This window comes from Equus przewalskii, chromosome 19 (assembly GCF_037783145.1).
Source record: "Equus przewalskii isolate Varuska chromosome 19, EquPr2, whole genome shotgun sequence".
In the NCBI taxonomy this organism is placed as follows: domain Eukaryota; kingdom Metazoa; phylum Chordata; class Mammalia; order Perissodactyla; family Equidae; genus Equus; species Equus przewalskii.
The window spans coordinates 4,031,656-4,055,197 of record NC_091849.1 but is presented as its reverse complement, the minus strand read 5'-3'; the positions used below and the strand labels follow the sequence as shown (position 1 = coordinate 4,055,197).

The 23,542-nt window shown below is 49.6% G+C and overlaps 1 protein-coding gene across 4 annotated transcripts in view; it reads left to right on the top strand.

Moving 5' to 3' along the window:
* The window catches only part of SLC22A23 (solute carrier family 22 member 23), a 157,898-nt gene that overhangs the window by 127,844 nt on the left and 6,512 nt on the right, over positions 1–23,542 (top strand). For 2 of the 4 annotated variants that reach the window (XM_070583977.1, XM_070583979.1), the window contains 6 exons: positions 10,174–10,301; positions 11,249–11,351; positions 13,948–14,180; positions 15,912–15,944; positions 16,073–16,096; positions 17,175–17,298. In XM_070583977.1, coding sequence (XP_070440078.1) covers positions 10,174–10,301; positions 11,249–11,351; positions 13,948–14,180; positions 15,912–15,944; positions 16,073–16,096; positions 17,175–17,298 — 645 coding nt within the window. The remainder of the gene's footprint in view (positions 1–10,173; positions 10,302–11,248; positions 11,352–13,947; positions 14,181–15,911; positions 15,945–16,072; positions 16,097–17,174; positions 17,299–23,542) is intronic. The other 2 variants (XM_070583978.1, XM_070583980.1) reach the window with 1 other exon arrangement.

The following is a 23,542-nucleotide window of genomic DNA, read 5'->3' as shown; positions in this document are numbered from 1 at the left end:
GGGAAGCAGTAAGAAGGTAATATACCATATGGGAGTCAGAGAAAGATCAGGCACCTGCCTGACAGCCTTCCTGCTCTAAGTACCAGGATCAGCTCCCCAGGGAAAGATAAACCTCGCAACAGAGGAAGTTAGAGCCCCCATCACTAGAAATTCACCTAATTCCTAATTACGGTAGAGGAGTAAAACAATGAAAACCCTTAGGAAAAAAGATATATGCTAAAAGGGATTGTAATTTTTTAAATTTTCAAGAAAAACACCATTGTAAATCATTCAAAAAGCCTCAGGTTAGACAAATATCCAGCAAAGAAATTTACTAACAATTCCAATATGTAAATGGTCCTAAATATCATTGGCTCTTTTAAATATCATCAGAAACATTTTCCAGAATAATACTAATTTTTAACATTTCTTGGTGCTGTTGGGCCCCAGGATGGGACCCAAAATGCTGGGCAGAGAGGGAGACCGCTGGCCGCCAAGAGCAGCGTGCGCCTGGCCCAGAGCCATGCTTCCCACCCAGGAAATTTTCTCTTCTAGTTCCTCCTTCTTATTTAGTATATTGTTTAACATTTACAAAAACGTTCTTAACAGCGTTGCGATATCAATGCCTTCCCTAATGGGGACTCGATAAAAATTTATTAAGTGGATGAATTAATTTTGCTTCTTGTCATTGTTGAAATGATTTTAAAAGACCATTTAAAAATTATATATTTATTCATTCCAGTGGTTATCAGCCTTTTTTTCTTGCCTACGCACACTTGACGAACACAACACCTTCCTCCATCAAAAATAGTTTTATTTCGAAAGGGGGTCAAAATCCCACATTATGCAAACCCTGCAACAGGTGAAATCAGGGCTCAGGGCTCCCTGCAGACCACGGGGGCCCCCAGGCCGGTGGCACGCAGTCCCGCCCTGCAGGAAGGCCTGTTCCACAGAGGGTGGAACAGGGCAATCATAAAGAACATATGGCCTCTGGGGGCTGGACTAAATCTGCAATAATTATTTTTACTGGTTATCAGATAGTTTTGGGAGACTTATAAGAAAGTTAAAGCAAAAAAAAATTTTCTTAGTCCAATCCTCTTTGTCTACAGATTATCTAGATGGGGAAGGATTAGGTAATACTGACAAAAGACAAACATATAGAAAAAACGGCAGCCCACATTGCAGTGGTAAAAGTTGAATGAGCCATTAAAAGTGAGATCAAAATGTTCTTTAAATTGATGTTTTGGGACTTGCTGATGGCGTGGAATTTTAGGGAGCCCTCAGGCAAGAGGCGGCCCCATTTTTAACTTGTGCGTAGGAGAGAGGATAGAAAATAATAGGAACCCCTGTGGTCAGCAGAGCCGCTTCCAGTTGAAGCAGAGACAGACCTGTGAGAGTGGGGCCGTGTGCTGTCCCAGGGGATCTAGGCTCTGCTCTAAAGACCCTTGCTCGAGTGCCACACCGTGTCCTCGCTGTCCCCATGCCTAGAATGTGCTCTGACATTCCCTGTCACTACCCCACCCCAGCCTGAGGAAGCTGGGGATTGCTTAAGGCCAGCTTGAGGATGGCTGAGCCTTGAAACCAGGCAGACGGCAGGGAGCCAGTGTGTGCGCGTGTGTTTTGTGGGAGTGGTGGGGTTGAGCTGTTGGCAGCTGGCAGAAATCAAGTAGATGGCCCTCTGGTGATACTTGTCTAGTGACAGCTGCTAAGTGGTTGCCCCCTGGCAGCTGGCAGAAGTTCACATGGATGGATAAAGAGAGTGAGGCCAAGCAACCCAGCCCTCCATCAGTTGGTGTTATAGGCTCTGTGACAAAGCCCACGTCCCGTGCAACAAGAAGTACGAGTCCAGGACAGGAGATCAGGACAGCCTTGCTTAGGTGTCAGGATTTGGGAACAAGTCGTGGCTGTTTCTGTTGGAGTTTGAGAGGTGAGTGTGGTAATGGCAAGAAACCACTTTCCAGAGCCAGGTGTGAGGTCAGGCGGGACTGGTAGGAGCCAGCCTGACGATGAGTCAGTGAGTTTGTGGCCTCTGTTGTTGTCCTGCCAGGAACAAGAGTGGAGTTGGTAGGTCAGGAGAAGCTGGCTCCCCAGGGAGGGGTTGACTGGGCACCCTAGACAGGCCACTAGTACAGAGGTACCAATGAAATTCCAGGGAGAAGCAGAAGCAGCACAAGCCCGCTGCTACTCCTGCCCACTTATCACCTCAAATTGTTTTTCAACATCACATTTTTTTTAATCATTTGTAAAAATACCAAATTAATTCCCCTACATCATTACATTTTGAATGCCCTGTGTGGCTTCTACTTTCTGCAGCCTGATAATTGCTTACATGGGTAGATTAGTTAAAGGAGCAGAGGGAGGAAGTGGAGAAGACTCACCAGCCACATTCAAGGCTACAGAATGTTCTTAGGTGAATTCCAAGTGTTCATCTGTTTACAATGTGGACTTAGGAACATTTTAAACATCCCGATTGTTAGACATTCAGAGTTGCTTAATCTTTATAAGGCTAGCTCCGAAAACAGTTTAGGGGCTGATTTCCCTCTGCCCAGCAGAAGCCCAGAGCAGCACTGGGATGTTCAGTGTCTCTTTCACCTTGCAGGAGGCAGCGGTTACCGTTGCCCCTTGAAACGAATCCAGACAGAGAATGTCAGAGCCAGGGCAGGGGATGGGCCTTGCTGTCATTTCACACCCTGCTACCCACTCTGTTCTACAGATGTAGGGAAACTGAGGCCCGGAGGGTAGGTGACTTGCCCAAGGTCACAACACTGGTGTATAAACTCAGGACTCCTGATATATTCCCTCCAAAATTTGTCTATAGTGGGAGAATTATGGAGCTTAGCTGTATATCATTTTGAAAAACAATAGAGACACAAAGTTCTGAGTTTATGTGGGATGGCCATTTAAATTATGAAAGAATTGCTTGTTTTGCAAAGAGATTTAAAAGTTCGTTTACCTTAGGAAGACTTTGGGGTTCAACCATCCTAAGAGCCAATTTTTATTTGATTTCATGATACTCATCCCTTCTCTCTAAACTATTAAATTTAGCTCAAATCACGAACTTGGATTTTGTTAAAAAGAGTCGATTCATATCCTTTTGCTATCCTCTGAACTGAACCTACTTACCTTTATCTTTTTTACACCACACAGAACTAAAGTTAAAAAAAATTCCAAGTGAAAGCTTTTCCACTGGAACCGACCTGTATTCTTTAAGAGCTTTGAATCAGAAACTTAAGATATTCTCCCAACTGATATTTCATTCAATTCTAGACTTTGATTTAATTTTTTTATGTCAAGAATCTTTTCAGAATTTTATAACCCTGTGATCCTTGGTGATACCCCAGTGTCAATGGCTGGAATCACCTCTTTAAATCAAAAGCACCCAGAGTACAGTCTACGACTTGTTTCACGTACGCATTCAGGGAAACTTCATCTCCACAAGGCCTCTCATGACCCTGCTCCTCCAGTCTGCCCCGAGTCCTTCGCGCTGCATCGGATGATGGATTGCATAGAAGCTCTTACCCTGTAAGGTGTTTGCTAACGTATGTGTTTTTCTCTGCTGGCTGGCTGATGGTGCTCAGGACATATTTGCTCCATGAATGATGGAAAGTTGCATCACAAACTTGAAGGCATTCCTGTCTACACATCACATATGACTTGAGGATAAAATTAATAAAGTATTAGTAGTTAATCTTATTTTCTTCCTATATTTTCTTTATGAGTAAATGTCCTAGTACGGTAATCTAAAGAGGATAGACATGCTTTTAGTCTAGAGAATTGCCAAGTTGGCATTTATCAGAGCAGGTGCTAAATGAATTAGCAAAAAGGCAGCCTAAATAGTATACTTGTCTGGGTCAGATTCTCCAGTTGGGTGGACGGAATACTTTGTTTTATTTTTAAATGTCAAGGGAAAAATACCAACTTTATAGTATTATGAAAGGATGAGAGTATTGAGTTTTCCTTGCTGATTCTACTGAGTGCCTCTTCAGGTTTCAGGGACTAAGATGCAGAAGGGATCCACAAGTGTACGTCAGGTGGGCTTGAGACACGGCCACATAGTAGAGAAAGCAGGAATGAAGACAACAATGGGAAAATGTATCAGAAGCGACACACTACTGTTAAGTTGTAAAGTATCGTGGTCTGAAAGCCTGTGGTGGATCAGGGGTCGATAGGGTGCCCCTTGTTTGAATTGCACACGGACCTGCAGCTTTGAGGAACAACATCTCGTGGTATCAATTAGGAAAGCACAGAAAACTGTTCTGTCTTGATATAGTAACATCATTTCCATGATACCATTGGGAAAATGGTTGCTTGCAAATAAATTCTGCGTGTAACTCTTTAATAGTCAGCACTTTATTGTAACCATTTGGTGGCATCTTTCTACAATATTTTTTTCCTGCTTCTTAAGCAATACTGTAAACATAGTGTGATATGGAGAAAATTACACTGGTCTAAGGGTATAAAGACCAAGTTCTGGGACTGACTCTTCCATAATGTTACCCCGGGACGGCATTGTAGGGGCTCAGCTCATCGGCTCTGTGCTGAGGGGCTGGGTTAAGTGCAAATCAGAGACCCCATCTGACTCTGAAGTTCCTTTTTGTAGCTCTGCCTTCTCTTGGCTTCCATTATGGCATCCTGCATGTCTGTGTTACAGTGTGTGGGCCTGTAAAAGGGCCCAAAATGTATGAAGTATTATACTTACCTGATTGAGGTTGGAACATCTGTGCTTTCCCATCTTGGGGGCTGTCCTGACTTCCCCAAGTCAGTGTGCCCACTCTCTGCCCCACACGGCCTTTCGCCATCCAATTCAGTTGTCTGAGTGAGAACCTCAGGGTTCTTCTCTGAGGAAACTCTCCGTTTTCAGTGGACTGCCTCTGTAATCTCCATGTTATTCAATGAGAGCCTGTTTCACTTAATTTCTGGTTCTTGGCTTTTTGTAGAATAATTGAGGCCACTGGCTAAGTGACTTACTTGTAGATCCATCCGGTGGTTTTATGTTCCAAGAACACCCTGGAGAATGGTGCTGCTCAGGGTACTGTGAGCTTGGACCCACCTTGCATTTGAGCCCACAGCTCACAGGTAGGAAGTTACTGTGGGTTTAGTCCAGGACCTCAGGATAGAGACCACTGTGCACAGCACTTAAGGGTGACAGTTTCTGGACCACCAAGTGGCCAATTTGTGCCAGTCTGGAAGGAAGGGAATTTTTGAGAGTAAAACTGTCATTTTTCACTGAAAATGGGGGCAGTGTAATATAGTGGAAGCATTGAGATAGATGGGTGTATAAGTGCCCGGATTGGAAGAACACGCACCCACTGGGGGAGGAGTTAGCCCATGGTGGGGAAGAGGGGGGCAGGGCAGGGGTGCTGGGGTTGGGGCAAAAGGTGAATGAGGACTTCTGTCTTCTCTGGAATATTTTAATTTTTAAGTAGAGGATGGATGTATCTGTGATTTCCTTGATTAAAAATTAATTTCATAGCCCAAGTCTTTGACTCCGGTTTGCTCGGCTGTAACTCACTGCTGATGGTAATCTGGCCTCTGACTGTTGCCAGGAGGAGGATGTCAGGGGAAGCAGGCAGAGCCCCGGTGGCCCAGGGAGGCACTGGGCAGACAGATACCGCACGCGCCATCTGCAGGCAGCAGCACACCGCCCCTCCGAAATGCTGAATGGTGTCAAGCTCCTGTCGCAGTCTTTGGCTGCTTGGCAGCAGATAGTCAATATTCCTGCAGTGCAGTGTCTGTGCGTTACTCGAGGAGTGATGCCAGAAGACTCGAGGGGCTCATATTAGGCCCATTAGGTCCAGTTCTGCCTCCAGCAAGTTCATGCTGGTTCAGGTTTCATTGCCAAGTGAGTTAAATGAAAAGGTTTTTGGATTTCAGAACCTTTTGGGTTCGGAATTGTGAATAAGGGATGCTGGACCTTCTAACCACCCTGACGTATGTTGGAGAAGGCCTCACGACCTATCTGTCATTTGCGTTGGGGCAGAAGGCCCGTCAGACCTGTGAGCATCAGCAGGAAGAGACAAGACTCCTGCCCCGCGGGGCTCTCCCTCTGCCCCTACGGTGCCCTTGCTTCCTGCAGGGCATAGGCTTTGAGCAGGACCAGTAGAGACTTTTAGTTTTGCCCACATCCTTCCTGCAGAAGCCCTGGGGCTCCTTGAAGCTCCCAGCTTAGAGCAATCCCAGCCTGAAAACCTCTCAGTCAGGCTTTCCGTGTTCAATCCAGCCCTGCTGCTTAAAAGCTGTGTAATCTGGGAAGTGTGCTAGAACTTTCTTTGCGTTGGTTCTCCTATCTGTAAAAGAGGGGTAATAATACTACCACCACATAATGAACTCTGGGCTCTGTCTGTGGCCTCGAAACCGGGGAAAAGGAGACTCTCCCTCTGAAGGGCAAGGGCTCCATGTGTCCTGGCAAGAGGCGAGTGCAGTCCTCACTGGGAGTAATGCCGAGACTGACGGGATTTCAGTAACAAAAATGTCGGCCTTTTATGCATAATGCAGGGCTTTACCTTGAAGAGAAAATGACATCAAATACAGGTCGCTCTGGGTTTTTGTGGAGCCGTGTCACTCACCTCGCGCTCAGGGATCACACTGTCCCGTGAGCGGCGGCTGCAGGCCTCCCCGAGCCGTCCGTGCTGGGAGGCTTCAGGATCAGTGCAGGAAGAGGCCCACAGCTTGCTGGGGACACGACACCAGTGTGTACTGCTGACACTCCCTTGTGTGTTGACTCGCCCTGAGCCTGCAGCCCTCGCCGCAGAGGGAACCCTGCCCCAGTGGAGGGGGAGGCCCCTGCGCCTCCTGCCCTCTGGGCCTTCTTCCCTGCACCGCATTCCTTCATGGTCTTGATTTTCAAAATCTGTTGCCTGCTGTGGAGTAAGTTCCATAAACATTTGACGTAAGTTATTTTAAAAGGACTCAGAACTTTCCCGTGTTGTGTACCACATGTTACACTTCAGAGACTGTCTGAAAAACAGCCTGTGCTGTCCGATTCGCCTGTTACCCGGCTTTCTGAGAGGCCTTTTAAAGGAACAGAGGCCAAGTCCATCTGAACCACCTGAACCTGTATCCTGTGGGGAAGGTGGCAGCCCGGCACCGGTGTTGGCAGCGAGGCCTGCACACGCACCCCCACGGGACGGCACGCCTCGGCCCACCTGTGCCTGGGCGCACATGCAGGCCACAACCACAGAGAGCCAGTCAAGGGCCGTGGCAGGTGGCCTGCCACGTGGTGGGTTGTCATATGGGGCATCTTGAAACCAGGAACACTTCTCAGCTGGCCTGAGTCTGTCTGGCCAGCCTCCCCAGTGTTGCTTGTAGAAGCGCCAGATCAACACGGAGAGCCCTGCGGTCACCCACCGAGGGCCTGCTGCTCAGAACAGCCCGTGCGAGGAGGGCTCTACCCACATCAGAACCTAAAATCCACAGTCAGAGGAGCAGCCGACACACTTCTAGGAGCTCAACAACTTGATCAGACAGATTGGCAAAAGTACAACACAAAGAATAAGCCTGATTTAATAACTGTGTATGGAATCCTGCATGGAAAAATGGAACATGTACAAAGGTTGAGCAGATCCTGTGTCACAGAGCCAGTCCCAAGGAGTACCAATGAGCCCAGTAATGCAGACTGTGTTTTCTCATAATGATTTTCTTTTTTTGAGAAAGATTGGCCCTGAGCTAACATCTGTTGCCAATCCTCCTCTTTTTGCTTGAGGAAGATTGTCCTTGAGCTAACATCTATGCCAGTCTTCCTCCATTTTGTATGTGGATCGCTGCCACAGCATGGCTTGATGAGCGGTGTATAGGTCCATGCCCAGGATCCAAAGCTGTGAACCCTGGGCCGCTGAAATGCTGCGTGAGAACTTAACCACTACACCACCGGGCCAGCCCTCGCATAATGATTTAATAAAATTAAAAATTAATGAAGCAAGATTGCAACCCCATCTCAAAACGTGTATGTTTAGAAATGTTATGTGTGTCTATGTATATATCATAGGTAAGGAGAAATCCTGATAGAAATCACAAAATATTTAGAATCAAATCACAGCAAGAAGTATATATCAAAACTGGTGAAATGTAGCTAAAATGATACCTAGATGAAAATTTGAAGTCTGAAATGCATATATTAGAAAAGAAGTATTAAAGTTTACGATCTCTGTGTCCATCTTAAGAAATTAGAAAAAGATATGAAACCCAAATAGATCAAAAAGATGGAAATAATATAGATAAGACTATAGGGGTCAGTGAATGTGTTAGGTTATTTCATTATAAAGATAAGACCTGATAAAAATATGGCAAGATGATAATATCTATGTAATATTGATGTCTTATGTAATATTCTGAGTGTTTCTGTTTGCTTGAATTATACTATTCAAAATTAATTTGTAAAAAACTAGAGACCAGTAAAACAAACATTAACTTTGATTATTAAAAACAAAAGCGGGGGGAGGGGCCGGCTCCGTGGCCGAGTGGTTAAGTTCGTGCACTCTGCTTCAGCGGCCCAGGATTTTTGCTGGTTGGGATCCTGGGTGCAGACCTAGCCCTACTCATCAAGCCACACTGAAGTGGCATCCCACATAGCACAGCCAGAAGAACCTACAACTAGAATTATAACTGTGTACTGGAGGGCTTTGGGGAGAAGAAGAAGGAAAAAAAGGAAAGATTGGCAACAGATGTTAGCTCAAGCGCCAATCTTTAAAAAAAAAAAAAAAGTCAGTGCCTACAATTTGAAAGGTGTTTTAGTGGCTTTCCACTTGGGCTCCTGTATGAAAGGACGGGGGACTTTCTGCATCTGTCCTGAGCCTGGGCACGCCTCCTCGGGGCCGGCACACCGCCCTCCTGCACCTCCAGGCAGCTGGACGGGAGGGCGGCTTTCACCTCTTGGGGCGGTCTCCCCGGTCCTCCAGTGTGGATTAATACTCAGTTCAGACCATCCCAGCTGTACCACCAAATTCAGTAAGAACTTGCCCAGCTGTTTCTGCAAAATACAGTCACAGGCAAATAGAAACTTGATTTTTGTTCAAATAAGTAAGGGAGAGACAACAGATATTAGATATCATTAGTAATGTGACTTTGAAATAAAAATTTACCCCTAATAACTTTTTCCAGTTTCCTGGGTCTTTAATCAGAGACTCTCCTGAACTTGCAGGACACGTGTTGGGCAGTTACAATGTTGACTTCTCATCAGTGTCAGTCATGACTCCTCGATACTTTGTAACTGAAGTGAAATGCACTGATCACTGGAGCGCAGGGTTGACAAAGGCTACTGTGTGGTCTTTAACTCTGATTCCCAGTTTTTGCTTCTGGCAGTCAGGAGTGCCGCCTGTTTTATGCAGTTCTCAGGGAACACAGCCACACCCGTTCCTGTGTGTGTCTGTGCCTGCTTGTACACAAGACAGAGTTGAGTTATGGCAGAGAGCGTATGGCCCACAAAATATTGACTGTTTGGACTTTTACAGAAAGAGTGAGCTGACCCCTGCTCCAAACAGGCACGTTGTTCTCTTGGACTGACTTGTAAAGATTGTCATAAACGTGAACTTCAAAATGCATTGATAATAAAACACTGGTTTGGGGGACTTTTTTCTATTGGCACTCCTCACAAGATTTCATCCTAAAAACAAACATACAGGGAATCTGTTGCCGATTAAACTTGAGAACTGCTGTATTACGGCATCGGCTCGGGGAGAAGGGGCGCAGAGGTGGCAGCCAGACGGAGGGAATTCTGTGGGTCAGCCCTTCAAAGCGAGTCTTCGAACGCCTAGAACCTGAGAACCATGCTCAGGTTGCGAGTACTGGGCACATTTGTATAACCTTAAAATCATTTTATTAATACTGGGTTTTTGTGACAAAATATAACAAGAGCACCCCTTCAATGAATTGCTTAAACATGCTGTAGAAATCCCTGGTTATTTTGAAAAGTATACACTGATTTTATGACACAGTTCGTAGGACGTTGTTCCTATCTGCCACAGTTCAAAAATCTCAATTTTTGGACTTTCTAGAAGGAGAGTGGACGCGTTCCAGTGCCGGCCGTCTTCTCCCTCCTGATTGGCTAATAAGAGCCCCGAGCGGTCATTGGCTGCACAGCACGCGGGTGGAATCTGAATGGACCGCCGGCAGAGCTCATGGCCGTGACGGGTGACTGGCCGTGCTTCTTGATGCCCGACGGGATGGGAGACATTCACCGATCCCTTTATGTCTTTCAAGGATATTCCCCGAGTCCCTCCGGTGGCTGATGGCTACCCAGCAGTTTGAGTCTGCCAAGAAGCTGATCCTGCACTTCACGCAGAAGAACTGCATGAGCCCGGAGAGTGACATCAAAGGTGTGATGCCTGGTGAGTGCACGTTCGCCTCAGCCCAGCGGCCCCACCGGGCCTGGGAGAGACTCCACCCATTCCTAGACCCGAGTACCACGGAAGGGCCCCTGATGCTTGGGTTGGTTTGTTTCACCAGCAGCTGCCTCAGCTAGCTGTTTGCTTTCCTGTGATGGCTGCCTGCACCTAGACAGGGAATGTTATTGAAGTGACATTCTCTCCACCTTCCAGGTGTTGGATTCTTTCCTGATCAAGTCTCTCGGGCTGTGGTGCCCCACGAGCCTGTCCAAACCCAGAAGTGAGGCCTGAGCCTAATCGGCACCTGATGGTCAGGGGAATATTTGGGAGGGCTAAAACCCGTGTGTGGCACACAGCCTTGCCTGCCTGCCAGGTCTGAATGCCGGCAGAGTCCTGGCTTGGGGTGGTGGGCGCTCACCACCTCTCTTTCCCCAAGTATGACTTTCAAAGAGCCGCTGTTGTCTATTTCCGTCATGACCTATTTGTTGGGCAGCTGCAGTGGAAAACTGAAGTATTTGTGTACAGTGGTTCAGATGCATAGAATTCATGTGACTCCGGAGCATGGCCACACGCTAGACTGGGCCTTCCAGGCTGGGGATCCACAAGTATCATCAGGACATTGTTAAAATCTAACTCATCCTTTAGCTCTGTGTTCAGGCAGAGTGGAATGCATCTACACAGACCGCTTATGCGCGTGTGCCCTGCCTGGCTCCCCAGAAGGACTGTGTGGTGGAGGGTCACACTGATGACGCCTCGGCTCCTGCAGGCCCCATGGGGAAGCTTGAACTGCAGTTAGTCTCTGTGAACACGTTTTCTATTCTGAAAGCCAGACCCTATCCCCTGTCTTAAAGAGAGAAAGAAAGCTTCTCCCCTTTCGGTGACGCCTACATTCAGGAAACGGGGCTGCGAGGGTCTTGGACCCAGGAGCTCACGGGTCTCTTTCTCTGCAGAGCTGGAGAAGGAACTTTCCCGGAGGCCCAAGAAGGTCTGCATCGTGAAGGTGGTGGGGACCCGGAACCTGTGGAAGAACATCGTGGTCCTGTGTGTGAACTCGTGAGTCAGAGGGCCGTGTCCAGGGCGAGGGCAGGGAGGGGCCGGAACAGAGAGCAGCCAGAGGAGAGGCCAGCAGGGCCTCCGCCTCCCCCAGCTGGACTTTGAATCATGGTCATGCAGGGCCTGCCGGCCCGCCCCGCTCTCTGTTTGCTGAGGGGCCCTGGGTGGGTCTGATAAGCCCGCCAGAGCTTCCTGACTGGCTCTGAGTGCTAGGAGATATGGAGCCCTCCCAGCCAGTCCCCAGCCCGGCAGGCCGGTTATCCTACCCTGCGTGCTGTGCGGCCTAGGCGGGCCCTGAGCCAGTCCACACAGACATGCCTCCCGAAGACGGGACTGTCCTGGAGCAGAGCCACGTCTGTGGACATCCCGGAGCGGGTGGTCTCGCCGTGCACCATCCAATGAGCACACCTCCTTCCAAGTGCAGCAGAGGGGCGCCCACGTGCAATGTCCAGGTGCTATCACAGGTGATGGGACCTGAGACCAGTGGGGCCTGGCTGTGTCCTCAGCCCCCACTGCTTGGTGGCCTGGCTCCCTGCTTGGAGCTGGTGCTGGTAGCCCAGCCTGGTTAGAGGCCCAGACCCCAAGGCAGCTGTGGGTTGTGGCGGCCAGCCTGAAGGCCGGCGTGAAGCCCAGATGTGCTCTATGGGGCACGTCCACCTCGCTGGCCCGCTCCACAGGTTTTGGAGCTCGTATCCCCCATTGCTCAAAAGGCTTCCGGATAGCCCATCCTGGGCTCACTGTGCACCTAGGAGGTCTTTCCTGTCTTGACTCGGGGCTCAATAACCCTGCCCTTTCCTGACTGCTCAAGGGGGCCCTCATTCAGGGTCAGAGGTCATGTGGGTGGGGGTTGACTCTCATTCGGGTTAGAGATCATGGGGGAGGGGCCTTGCGCTCACTTGTGAAAGGTCCCAGGATGGTGTCAGGGTCTGGTCCTCCATCCCCATGACTCTTTCCATCGGAGCAGCTCCATTCAATCAGTTCTCAATCCTGGGCCCAGATTAAATCGGGGGAAGATACAGAAGGTTCTACTGCCAAAGCGATGGACGGGCACAGATGTAACCTGCACCCTTGTCCTGCAGACGAGGACACCCAGGCCTAGGCAAGGGGATGACCAGCTACAGCCACACAGTTGGTCAGGCCTAAGCCCTCAGGCCTCAGCCTCCTGGCCCAGAGTTGGCTCCGGGCACAGCCACCATGCTGCTGTCCAGACTCAGGCAGACGCTGGCGAGGCGAATGCAACCATTAAGAATGGAGTGACTTCTCCAACTTTTATTTTGGAAAAAAGCAAAATAGAAAGATGGGACAAAGATGAGATGGCCAGTTTCCATTTCAGTGATTCTCTGTTGGATCAGTCTCTCTGGCTTTGTCATCTTCAAATGACCTGTTGTGGTCAGAGGACTTCCTGTCCACCAGAACAAAAACGGGGAGGATTTCCGTGAGGCCTCAGTAGGCCAGGAAGAAGAAGGTTACCTGGGATCCAGGAGACTAGGGGAATCTCATTAATTGCTAGATCATAAATCGATGGCACAAGGAGCTAGGTCTCCTGCTGAGTATTTTCCAGGTGGAAGTGCATTTGTCTGGCACAAGACAGCTTCCTCCTGGCGGCGTGTTTGTTGCATTTGACCTTGATACCTCCTCAAGGTCTGAAGAAGGCACACACGGTGGCTGGGAGAGAGGGGAAGTTGTAGCTCTGGGATGGATGCTCAGTGCTGATGTAAGGAAGGGGCTCTCACAGCACACACGGCCACACCCAAAGGGCCTTCTGCACCCTGGGGAGAGCCCACGTGGAAGGTATCATCGCTGCTGCAGCCTATCCGGGGAGACACAGCCGCACATTTACTCCTGTTTCCCAGAGTGGACATCTGCTCACCGCAATGGGGACACACGTTTCCCACCAAGTTTATATGATCCTGTGAGCAGTAAAGGGGCTGACCCAGGGCAGTGGAAGGATACAGTGGTAAACTAGGAATTGGAACAAGTCTCCAAGACTAGATGTCTTCATTTGGCCTGACCTCCAATTGGCTTCTTCAGAGCACATTTGTCCAGTTGTGGCTGGAATGGGTTGAATAGGTAGTTCTCTAGATGGTTCCCCAAGTTTCCAGAACCCTGAGTGCTGAAGGAAGAGGCAGACTCAGAGAGGCAGTATGTCTTAGAAGTTGTCACTTGGCAGCCGAGGCACCGTGTGCAAACTCCTTACCCTCTCAAAGCCTGTTTGCCCACCTGCGCAGCGGCTTTGAGGGTAGCTCTCGCAGCACCGCCGCGGGGCTAGATGAGCTGAGCACGGGGAGCACTCTGCCTTCCAGGTTAGAGTCCCATGACAGACAGTGTCTGAACAGACAGTGCCACTCTTTTATGCTCACACTTTTCCACTGAAGTGACGGCAGAGCAGAGTGAACACGCTACCCCATGAAGGGGTGGTCGTCTCTGCATATCACTCTGTCGTACTTTCATTTATGGTGACAGTGTGCGCTCTGTTACATATGGAGTTGCTTCCCTGTTTCCTGGTCATGGACACAGTGGGCTCCCAGGGGAGGATGCAGTCCCTCGTGTCTTTGCGCACTCGCACATGGCCACTCTCGGTGTGTGTCTCCCGCAGGCTGACAGGCTACGGGATCCACCACTGCTTTGCACGCAGCATGATGGGCCACGAGGTGAAGGTGCCGCTCCTCGAGAACTTCTATGCCGACTACTACACCGTGGCCAGCATCGCCCTGGCATCCTGCCTGGCCATGTGCGTGGTGGTCAGGTTCCTGGGGCGCAGGGGAGGGCTGCTGCTCTTCATGATCCTCACCGCCCTGGCCTCGCTCCTGCAGCTCGGGCTCCTCAACCGTGAGTGGGGCTGGGGGAGTGGGACTGGGTAAGGGCCACTCCGAGTGGAGGGGAGCTGGCATACAACCGGAGGGTATTTGAAGGGGCTGGGTGAGACTTGAGAAAGTTTTCAGTGACCTGAGCTGTTATTCCAAAATCAACAGCTTGAGGAAACTGTTTTGGGAAGGACAAGCTTTAATTGGAAAGTCCACAGTGACTGCCTTGAGTGTGGGGGGCCTTTCCTCGTTGCCCCCAACCCCGGGGCTCCAGCTCAGAGCCTTCCTGGCTGCGCGGTGTGTGACTCCCTGGCATGTGAGGCCCTCGGAGTCCTGGTGGACGTGACTGTGCCGATGGCCAGACTATTTCTTTGTGATACACCACATGACAAAGAAGAGCAAAGGGCTTGTTTCTTTCCTGTGAATTAAGGGGAATGAATGTGTGGACACCCTTGCTGCTTTTCAGCAGACATTCCCCAGCTCAGCAGCTTGTCTTTGGACCAAAGAATTTTTCAATAAATGTTAAAAAATAATCTAAAGGAAAGCTAGGGAAGCCATGTGGCCCCCCAGCTGTGCCGGGCGAGCTCCGTCCAGCTCCTTGGGAATGGAAGCTGCCTTCGTGCGCAGGAAGAGCACCCAGGACCTCTCTGACCTGCCCGGCAAGGTGTGACGGAGGGGGGCAGCCGAGCCTCCTTCTCACCCCGGCACCGTCCTCCAGGGACAGGCGCCAACTCTGTGGGGAAACAGATGGCGCTGGTCCCCTCCTTCACGAGGAGAGCTGACCCAGCTGTCGGGACAGGGCTTGGTGACCATCCAGTTGTGCCATAGATCAGAGCTGCTGAGAAGACAGAAGGCCTTCTAGGATTTCAGGTTTGCGTGACGTCGTCCGAGCTGCGAGAGTCAGCATCCAGAACAGAGGGAAGACAAAGGAAAAACCCAAAACTTTCTCAGCCTTGTTGTGCAAACTGGGTTATAGAATAACTAGTTTCAAACTTAGGAGCAGTTTTTCTAACTTGGGCAAGTTCTCATGCATTCCAAGTCTCGCTGGGAGACTGGCCTTACCTTCAGCTGTGCCAGTAACGGAATGGATAAGTGGTGTCTGTCTCCCGCCATCCCGTCCCCCTGATGGGGGCAGCCCTAGCTACACTTCCGGGAGCCTTCTGCAAGCTCACATGGTTTGGGTGGATGCGCAGGGGAGCAGCAGCCCCCAGGAGTGCCACAGATGCCCTCTTTGTCCCTGAGCAGGAATGCCACAGGATTGCGTGCAGACACAGGAGCACGCAGAAATGCTGCCTGACGGGTCTGCCCCGCCGGACTTGATGCTCCCTTAAGCACAGACCAGCAAAGACTCTTGAATAATTTTGTGCACAGTGCTATTAGCCCTTTGGCTTGAGGTTGGAGATGTGCACTGGAGTCTCGTTGTGAAGAGTTTAGTTTTCTCCCCAGGCTCTGAGGGCAGAGGGCTTTAGTGCCCCCTTCCGAACAAAGGAGCTTTGTGTAGCCGAGTGCTGGTTGCCCTGCTCTAGACTCCAGCCCCCAAGTCTTGTTTGGTGGTCTCTCCAGCACTCTGGCTCCTGGGTGTCAGCCATGCTCCCCAAGTGGGCCTGGCAGGCTGGCAGCCCTGGAAGGGAGTCTGCTTAGAGATGAGTCACGTGAAGACACATCCAGCTGTGGCTGCAACCTAACGTGCTCTCTTTCTCTCCTCTTCCCGCTTGCTTCATCCCCGTCCGTGTCGGTGCCATTGTTCCTGGCCCAGTGATTGGAAAATACAGCCAGCATCCAGACTCAGGTGAGTCCCCAAATGCTGTGCCATGCGCTTCATCATCTTTTTATTGCATCCAAGTGGGCGTTTTTATAAAGACTCACCAACCTGTGGTTTCCTTCTCCTCTTTCCCCTCTCTCCTCTTGCTCTCCAAGAGTTGCAGCTGAAGTTGGCCGTAGGTTGGACACTATAAGCATACATTTGTATTCTCTACTCCCTCCTGCCTCTAGAAAAAGCGACTCGTTTCCTGTTTGTGCCCAGCTTGCACGCATGCCCTCCCCTCTTCCCCTGGCACTGGCCGTCAGCACAGGCCCCGGGCCGGCGCCGAGGCGGCTTTGCCATTTTTGTCTCACGGACAGCGCCTGGGTGGGATCAGAGAGCCTTCGGAGCAGGGGAGCCTGGCTGACCGTGCCCGCCAGGGGAAGCTGCTGCCCCCTCGTGCACCGCGCAAGCTCACTGCTCTCGGCCCTGGGGATGGCAGAGCCGCTCCCTCCACCTCACCTCCGTGCTGCTGGTCACACGTGCCTGGCCTGACCCCAGCCCGTGCTGCCAGGGCCTCCGCAGTGAGGGCCCTGAGTTCACATGCAGCCTGGCACGTAGCTGAGCTCTGCCCCAGTGTGTGAGCCCCACAGCATGCCAGTGCTCCGTGCTAGACACCACCGTGGTGCGAGGTCAGACTCCGGTGCTGTTTGCAAGATGCTTGGATTGGTTGAGCACTTTCCCTCCAGGCCTGTAAATTCTTCTGTTGGGTTGAGTTTTTGTTGCCTTAAATCAAGCCTAACGTACCCTGGCCCGCGTATTGGACTGGCCAGACCCAAGGCCAGAATGGCCAGGGCGCTCTGCGCTGCAGGGACCTCCTTCTCTGGCGCCAACATGGAAGGCTGGAACAGAGGGACATTGCTATAGCACTGGGGAGACCACCAGCCTCCCTTCCTGCCAGGCTGGCTCTGGGCCAAAGGAGTTCTGGCAGAGTCAATGCACGCTCCAGCATTCTAGACACACAAGGGACTCGCAGGGACCCCGACAAAGTCTTCTGCCAAGAGGGCTCTGACCTCCTCCACCTGGAGGCACTCCCCCGCCTCTGAGGGAACTGAGCACCCTGGTCTGCACCTCCAAGTGGGGAGTGGGGAAGAGGACAGCCCCTTCGTGGGGTCCCTGCCTCCCTCCTCCCCTCTCCCTCTGCTCTCCCGCCCCGGCCTTAGGCTTCCTTTTCTCTTCCTCCTGCACCCCTCACCGTCCCCTCTGGTTCTCCTTCAGGTATGAGTGACAGTGTCAAGGACAAGTTCTCCATCGCGTTCTCCATCGTGGGCATGTTCGCCTCCCATGCCGTGGGAAGCCTCAGCGTGTTCTTCTGCGCGGAGATCACCCCCACAGTAATAAGGTACGTAGGGGGGCCCCGCAGCTCGGCCCTTAGCAGGACTCAGGAAGGGCATCCTGTTAGCAAGGCTCCTGTGAAGTAACAGCACCCACTCTGTCCTGCCCTGGCACCCGGACGAGGGTGCGGCAGGCGAGCTGGCCAGGTTGCTTCGGATGGGGACCTTCGCCCTGACGCACAGGCAGCCGAGAGTCAGGTGAGAGAACCTGGCCCTGAGCCCCGTCCAGACCACAGCCAGGGCACAGACAGGGGACGTTGTAGGGTCTGGGAAAAGTGGCAGTGACAGGAAAAGGGGAGAAATCAGTAGATCACTTAGCTTGGTCCCACACTTCAACTAAAATCCAAGCTGTCAACTCTTCTAAGAAGAGACCTCAATAAAAATCGATTCCAGAATAACCAGTGAAGCAGAAAGGGCCTTATTTTTTTACTGGCCTGAGAAGTTGATGTCTCTAGTCCCAGGGAAGACCTCATGGGGAGAAAGCCCAGCAAATGATATCGTTGATTTATTTAACAACTATTGATGGAGAACCCACTAAGTGCCAGAGCAATGAGCAGGACAGCAGAGACCGGCGCTCTGTGACCCCGGAGTCTGCGATCGAGTCTCGCTTTCCTGGGAGGCGGGGTTCACGTGCGCTCAGCCGCATCTGTCTGAGTTCGTGAAGAGGCATGATCCTCTCTGGTGCTACCCCTGGGTAGTGGTGCAGGGATGCACACCCCACTTGATGTTCTTGACATGACAGCATAAGAGGGCATCCTTACCTGCAGAGTCATTTTGTTTTCCTGGTGATTACTTTTCGTAACTTATGGAGGAGCTCATCTTGATTTATATCACACTGATCTTTGTATGGGAACATCATTAGCATTTCTAACACACTTGCTGTTTTGAATTATAAAGTATGAGTATGGGCAGTTATTCAGCTGTGAGATAAAACCCAGACGCCAGCATGCCCACACCTTCCACCCTAACTCGCCCACATGGGAAAACAAGTGGAGGTCAGTGCAGTTCACCGTAGGATTTGTGCAGACTCGTTATTTTCGCCCCTCGGGTGCTGGAAGGACCTAGGAGGAGGCAGGTAGGTTTATGGACTTCCTTCCCGCATTTCCAGTAGTCATGCTGACAGTGGAATTTTCACATGACCTCATTGTGATTCATTCTCCTGGACTTTTACAATACATGCCAAACCTGAAGACTACTAGGTACCTGTGGAATAAAATGCCAAGGAATTGCATATTTAAGAAAAAAACAATTAAACGGCAAGTAATTCATCCTCTTCCAGCCCTCTGTGGAAGCCCAAGTGAAGAGAGGCGGCTGAAACTTATTTCATGCTAGAAGTTGCAAAATGCTGTAGGCAGAGAGCAACTCCTTCTTGTGTCTTGTCTTCACCTGGTTAAACTTCCTTCCTTTGCAAAAGAACACAGCGAAGAGGATTCTTTCAATTGAGCAGAGAGCAGAAGTCAGGTAGAGCTTCCGGCCTCCGCAGGTGTTGTGTGTTAAAGTATGTTTCTCTGGGGGTGGCCACCCGTAACCTGGTAGTGGGTGGACCTCATTAATCCTTGTTAGATTGTGCTTAACAAGCTAGGCTGGAGGAAACACAGTATTCTCTTCCTGTTTGATGCAAACCTGGCAAGAACATTTGGGAATAGATATTCAACAACTAAACTCTCAGATTCCGCTTGCCCAGATGACAAAATAGAAAAAGATTTGGCCCTTGGTGATGTTTCTGTACTTGCCGAGGATGAAAGGATGTTGAGTCCAGAGGGGTCTCCTGGCCAGGATGGAAGAGTTTCTGGGGTCCTGAGGAGCTGCTCTCCCGAGGGACACCTTCTCACCCTTTCCTTCAGAAGGCCTCTCTTCCTGCATTGACACTCAGGGAAGTTCCCACAGAGCCCGGAAACGGACTTCCCGACCCTCCCCCACTTCACACACACAAATCCAAGATAAGCAGGATGGGTGGCTTGAGGTCTGTGAACTTCATTTTTCTTAATACAAAACTAGCCTTTTTCTACGATACTATATTAAAAACACGCCTCTGAACAAGAACAGTAGCAAAAGTTAAGATGCCAGGATGAACTAACTAGAAGCAAATAGAAAGATAAGAACTTTTTTGCACAAAGACTTGCAGAATGAGTGTCTTGGACATTGTCTAAGAATGACAGTGACTCCCTAGGTACTAATGAATTAATACTGTTCCGTGAGATTCCGTCCAGACTTTACATTGCAGAGAAGGGCTTCTTTCCCACTGAGGCCCAGGCCAGATGCCTTCTCAGCGGATGCAACAGGTTCTTCTTAGATTCGCTTCTAAGGCTTCAGCAGTTGGGAGCCTTTGCAGGCAGATTGGGAAGGACCCTCTCCCCTTTGGCTATGCAGAACTGGCCGGGAGTCCTGGTTGATCTAGAAGCAATTGGTGGCTTTCTTGAGGAGGATCATTTTTCTCTACCCAGTGTCCATCAGGAAGCTGCAACTGGGAGCCCTGAGGGCTTCTCTGCCTTTCTTCCTCACGAAGCGGTCGGCGTCAGAAAGGGCAGGCTCTGCTCATAACAAGCCTGCTGCATTTTCCCACAGTTCTCGCAGGTGTCCTCAGAGCCCTGGGTCTTGGCTGTTAGTCCCCTATTCTCTGTCTGAGCTCATCCTGCTCCCTCCAGGTATTTCCTGGTCTTCTCCCCATCAGGCAGTCCCACCCCTTTCTTCTAGAAACTTCTTTCTTGGAACTTGCCTTCTCTGAGACCTTCCTTCTGACTAACTCCTACCTGTTCCCACCTCAGGACTAGAACCCTGGCCCTAATGTCCTCCGCTCTAAAATCACCTCAAGAACAGGCACCAAGGTCAAAGATGCCTTGTGTGTAATGTGGCATATGGAGTCTGTTTAGCTTCTTTTAAAATTTGTGTCTTAAAAAAAAAAAAATATATATATATATAAAATGTTTATAACAAATGCTCAGTGAGTGACCAAAAACCAAGTCGATGAGGCACAAGCTAAAAGTCAAACAGCAGGATGAGGGACAACCCAAGGGCAGAGGATGTGGCCTAGAGCCCGAGATCCGGGTCTTTAGCAGGGAGGAAAGAGCCAGAGGGAGCTGTGTGTGATCCCAGAGGCCATATCCCTGTGTGGCCTTGGGCGCGTCCGCTAGCCCGTCTTCATCTTCGTCTCTTTGCCGTGACTGCCTGGTTACGTGGTGGTGACGATGGAGGGAGAGTGTACGTCAAGGGTCTGACCGCAGTAAATGACAATTGATATATTAATTATTCCTACCTGAATGTTTTTGGCAGTTATATTTACTTCTGTAAAAATTGTCACAAATATTTATTGATCCTTGACTTCACAGAAGTGTTAGTAAAGACAAAAATTAAGCAATATGAAAGAGGAAGTGAAAAATGGAAGGTTTGTTTCTTGTGTTTAAATGTAAGATGCTGGTATGTACACGTTTAAAAGAATGATCTGAAGATTCTGGAATTCTTTTTTTTTTTTTCAAAGATTGGCACCTGGGCTAACAACTGTTGCCAATCTTTTTTTTTTTTTCTGCTTTATCTCCCCAAACCCCCCGTGTACATGGTTGTATATCTTAGTTGCATGTCCTTCTAGTTGTAGGATGTGGGACGCTGCCTCAACGTGGGCTGACGAGTGGTGCCATGTCCGCGCCCAGGATCCAAACCCTGGGCCGCCACAGCGGAGCACGCAAACTTAACCACTCAGCCACGCAGCCGGCCCCGATTCTGGAATTCTTAATTCAAGCTTGCTACTTCTGATAATGTCTGCCTGTGTTTCAGTCTTTCTAGCCTTAAAACAATTTAGATATTATTACTAGTAAAATAAATATATGCACTGGATATTAAAACTTTTGTGCTCCTAAAGCACAAGGAGGCAAAACTTGCCCCCTGGTTCCCTTTTATCTCTAAACTGAGGCATCTGCCTGCTCTGATATTTAAACATGGGGATATGCTACCCCCTAGTGATAACCTAGAGAAAAGCGGAAAATGCACAAGTCAGCATTTAGGGCGAAGAAAATAAAGTACCTTAAAACCAAGCGTGTAATGATCCCATTCTCTAAACTGAGATTTCAAAAAAAAAAAAAAAAAGCCAAAAACAGATTACCAAATCCCACCAAAGTTATTCTTAATCTTACTGAATAATTTCAAGTTATCCTTGAAAGAAAACCAAACACAACATTGCTTTCATGGGAAAAAATATATAAAGGTTTATTACATATTACATATGCATGTGTACATATATTGCATATTATATACATACATTTATATATATGTAGGTACTCTTTTAAAATGAGCCATCTGGGGCCCGGCCCTGTGGCTCAGTAGTTAAGTTCGTGCATTCCACTTCGGCAGCCAGGGGTTTCGCTGGTTCGGATCCTGGGCACGGACGTGGCACTGCTTGTCAGGCCATGCTGAGGCAGCGTCCCACATGGCACAACCAGAAGGATCACAACTACAATATACAACTATATACTGGGGGGCTTGGTAGAGAAGAAAAATAATAATAATAATAATAAAAGGAAGATTGGCCACAGATGTTAGCTTGGGGCCAACCTTTAAAAAAAGAAAATGAGCCATCTAACCCTGCTGTAAATCAAATACACTTCACTCCATTTGACGAGACTTCTCAACGTCATATGTCCACATGATGTGGTTCAGTTGGGCTGTGAAGGGAGACTTGCGTCTGGCACAGCTCCTTTAACAGTGGGTCCATGCACATCCTTCCCGGTGGGTTTGTGCATTCCACCTCCCTGTGTATTAACCCACGTGTGGACTTCACGTGCACTGAGCAAGGGAAGTCTGTCTCGCTGTTTGTCAGTGCTGTCCACACTTGGAGACAGGATGGTCAGGCGGCAACCCGGGAGGTGTCGGAGAAAATGATGTCTTACTGGTATCAAAAGCCCCAGTGAAACACGTCCTTTATCCCTAGCATCCGACATGTCCCTGGCAACATCCTGTGGCTTCCTGAAGTGGCCGGAAATATCAAAAAAGACTAAATGGCTATTTTAGGTGTTCCTATTACTCATCTTACAGATGGATTCAATCACATTGCTCTTTATCATGGTCATCTATATTTAACCCACCCCATTCATTTGGGTGAGCTGACCTTCCTACCTAGGAAACCAGCGTAATCCACAAGCATCCAATATTTATTAAGCATAAACAGTGTGTGCCAGCTGATGTTCTAGAAAATAATCCTTGCCCTTGAAGGGCTCATCGACCAATAAGATGGTAGGCATGTGGACAAATACTATCAGAAAGGTGCACAGTAAGCGTCTTTAAAAGGTGATCTGGGACCCTCTGCCTTGGAAGGGGATTAGTATCTGGGAGACACTCCCAAAATATTGCTGTTCCTCACCTGTGTGCCCTTGATGGCTCTGTGTAGCACAATGGCGTGACTGCTCCCACAGCACTCTCAGTCTCTGCCTTGGCAGAAGGCTTTCCAACACGCAGCTCTGATGACACCACAGCCCGAGTGAGAGGTGGCCGTGTCCTCCCAGGGCAAAGGCTAGGGAATGCCATCACTCACTGAGTGTATCAGTTATCTCTGCTGTGTAACAGATTACCTCCAAAACTTAGTGGCCTAAAACAACACATGCTTCTCGTCTCAAAGTTTCCGTGGGCAGGAGTGGGCGTGGCCTAGAAGGGCTCCCTGCTTCAGGTCTCCACAGGCTGCCGTCAGCTGCAGCAACATCGGCCTCCAAGCTCATTCAGTAAGTGGCAGGAGTCGTCGTCCCTTTGGGCCACTAGAACAGAATACCATGGACTGGGTGGCTTAGAAACACCATTTCTCGAATTTCTGGAGGTAGGGAAGTCCAAGCTCGAGGTGTCAGGAGATGTCATGTCTGATCAGAACCTCCTTCCTGGTTCTTAGACGGCTGTCTTCTCGCTATGTCCTCGCATGGTGAAGGGGCAGGAGGGCTCTCTCAGAGTCCTTTACAAGGGCACTGACCTCATTCGGGAGGGCTCCACCCTCAGGACCAGCAGAGCAGACTAACCAATAACCAGTCTATAGGTAAGAGACATAAGGGGAGTTTGACTTGAGCCAAACTGAGGATTATGACCTGGGAAGGCCTTTTCCAGAAAGAAAGAAGGCATTACGGAGAATCATGCTTTCAGTACAGTCTTATATCCTTGAGAACAAAGAACATACATTAAACATGCCCAGGATACATATTCATCGAAGTTTCAAAGAGGTGTTCAGTTGCAAGCTAGCAGGTCAACATGCCCCGGAAGTCAGGAAACGGACTCCTAACACCAGTA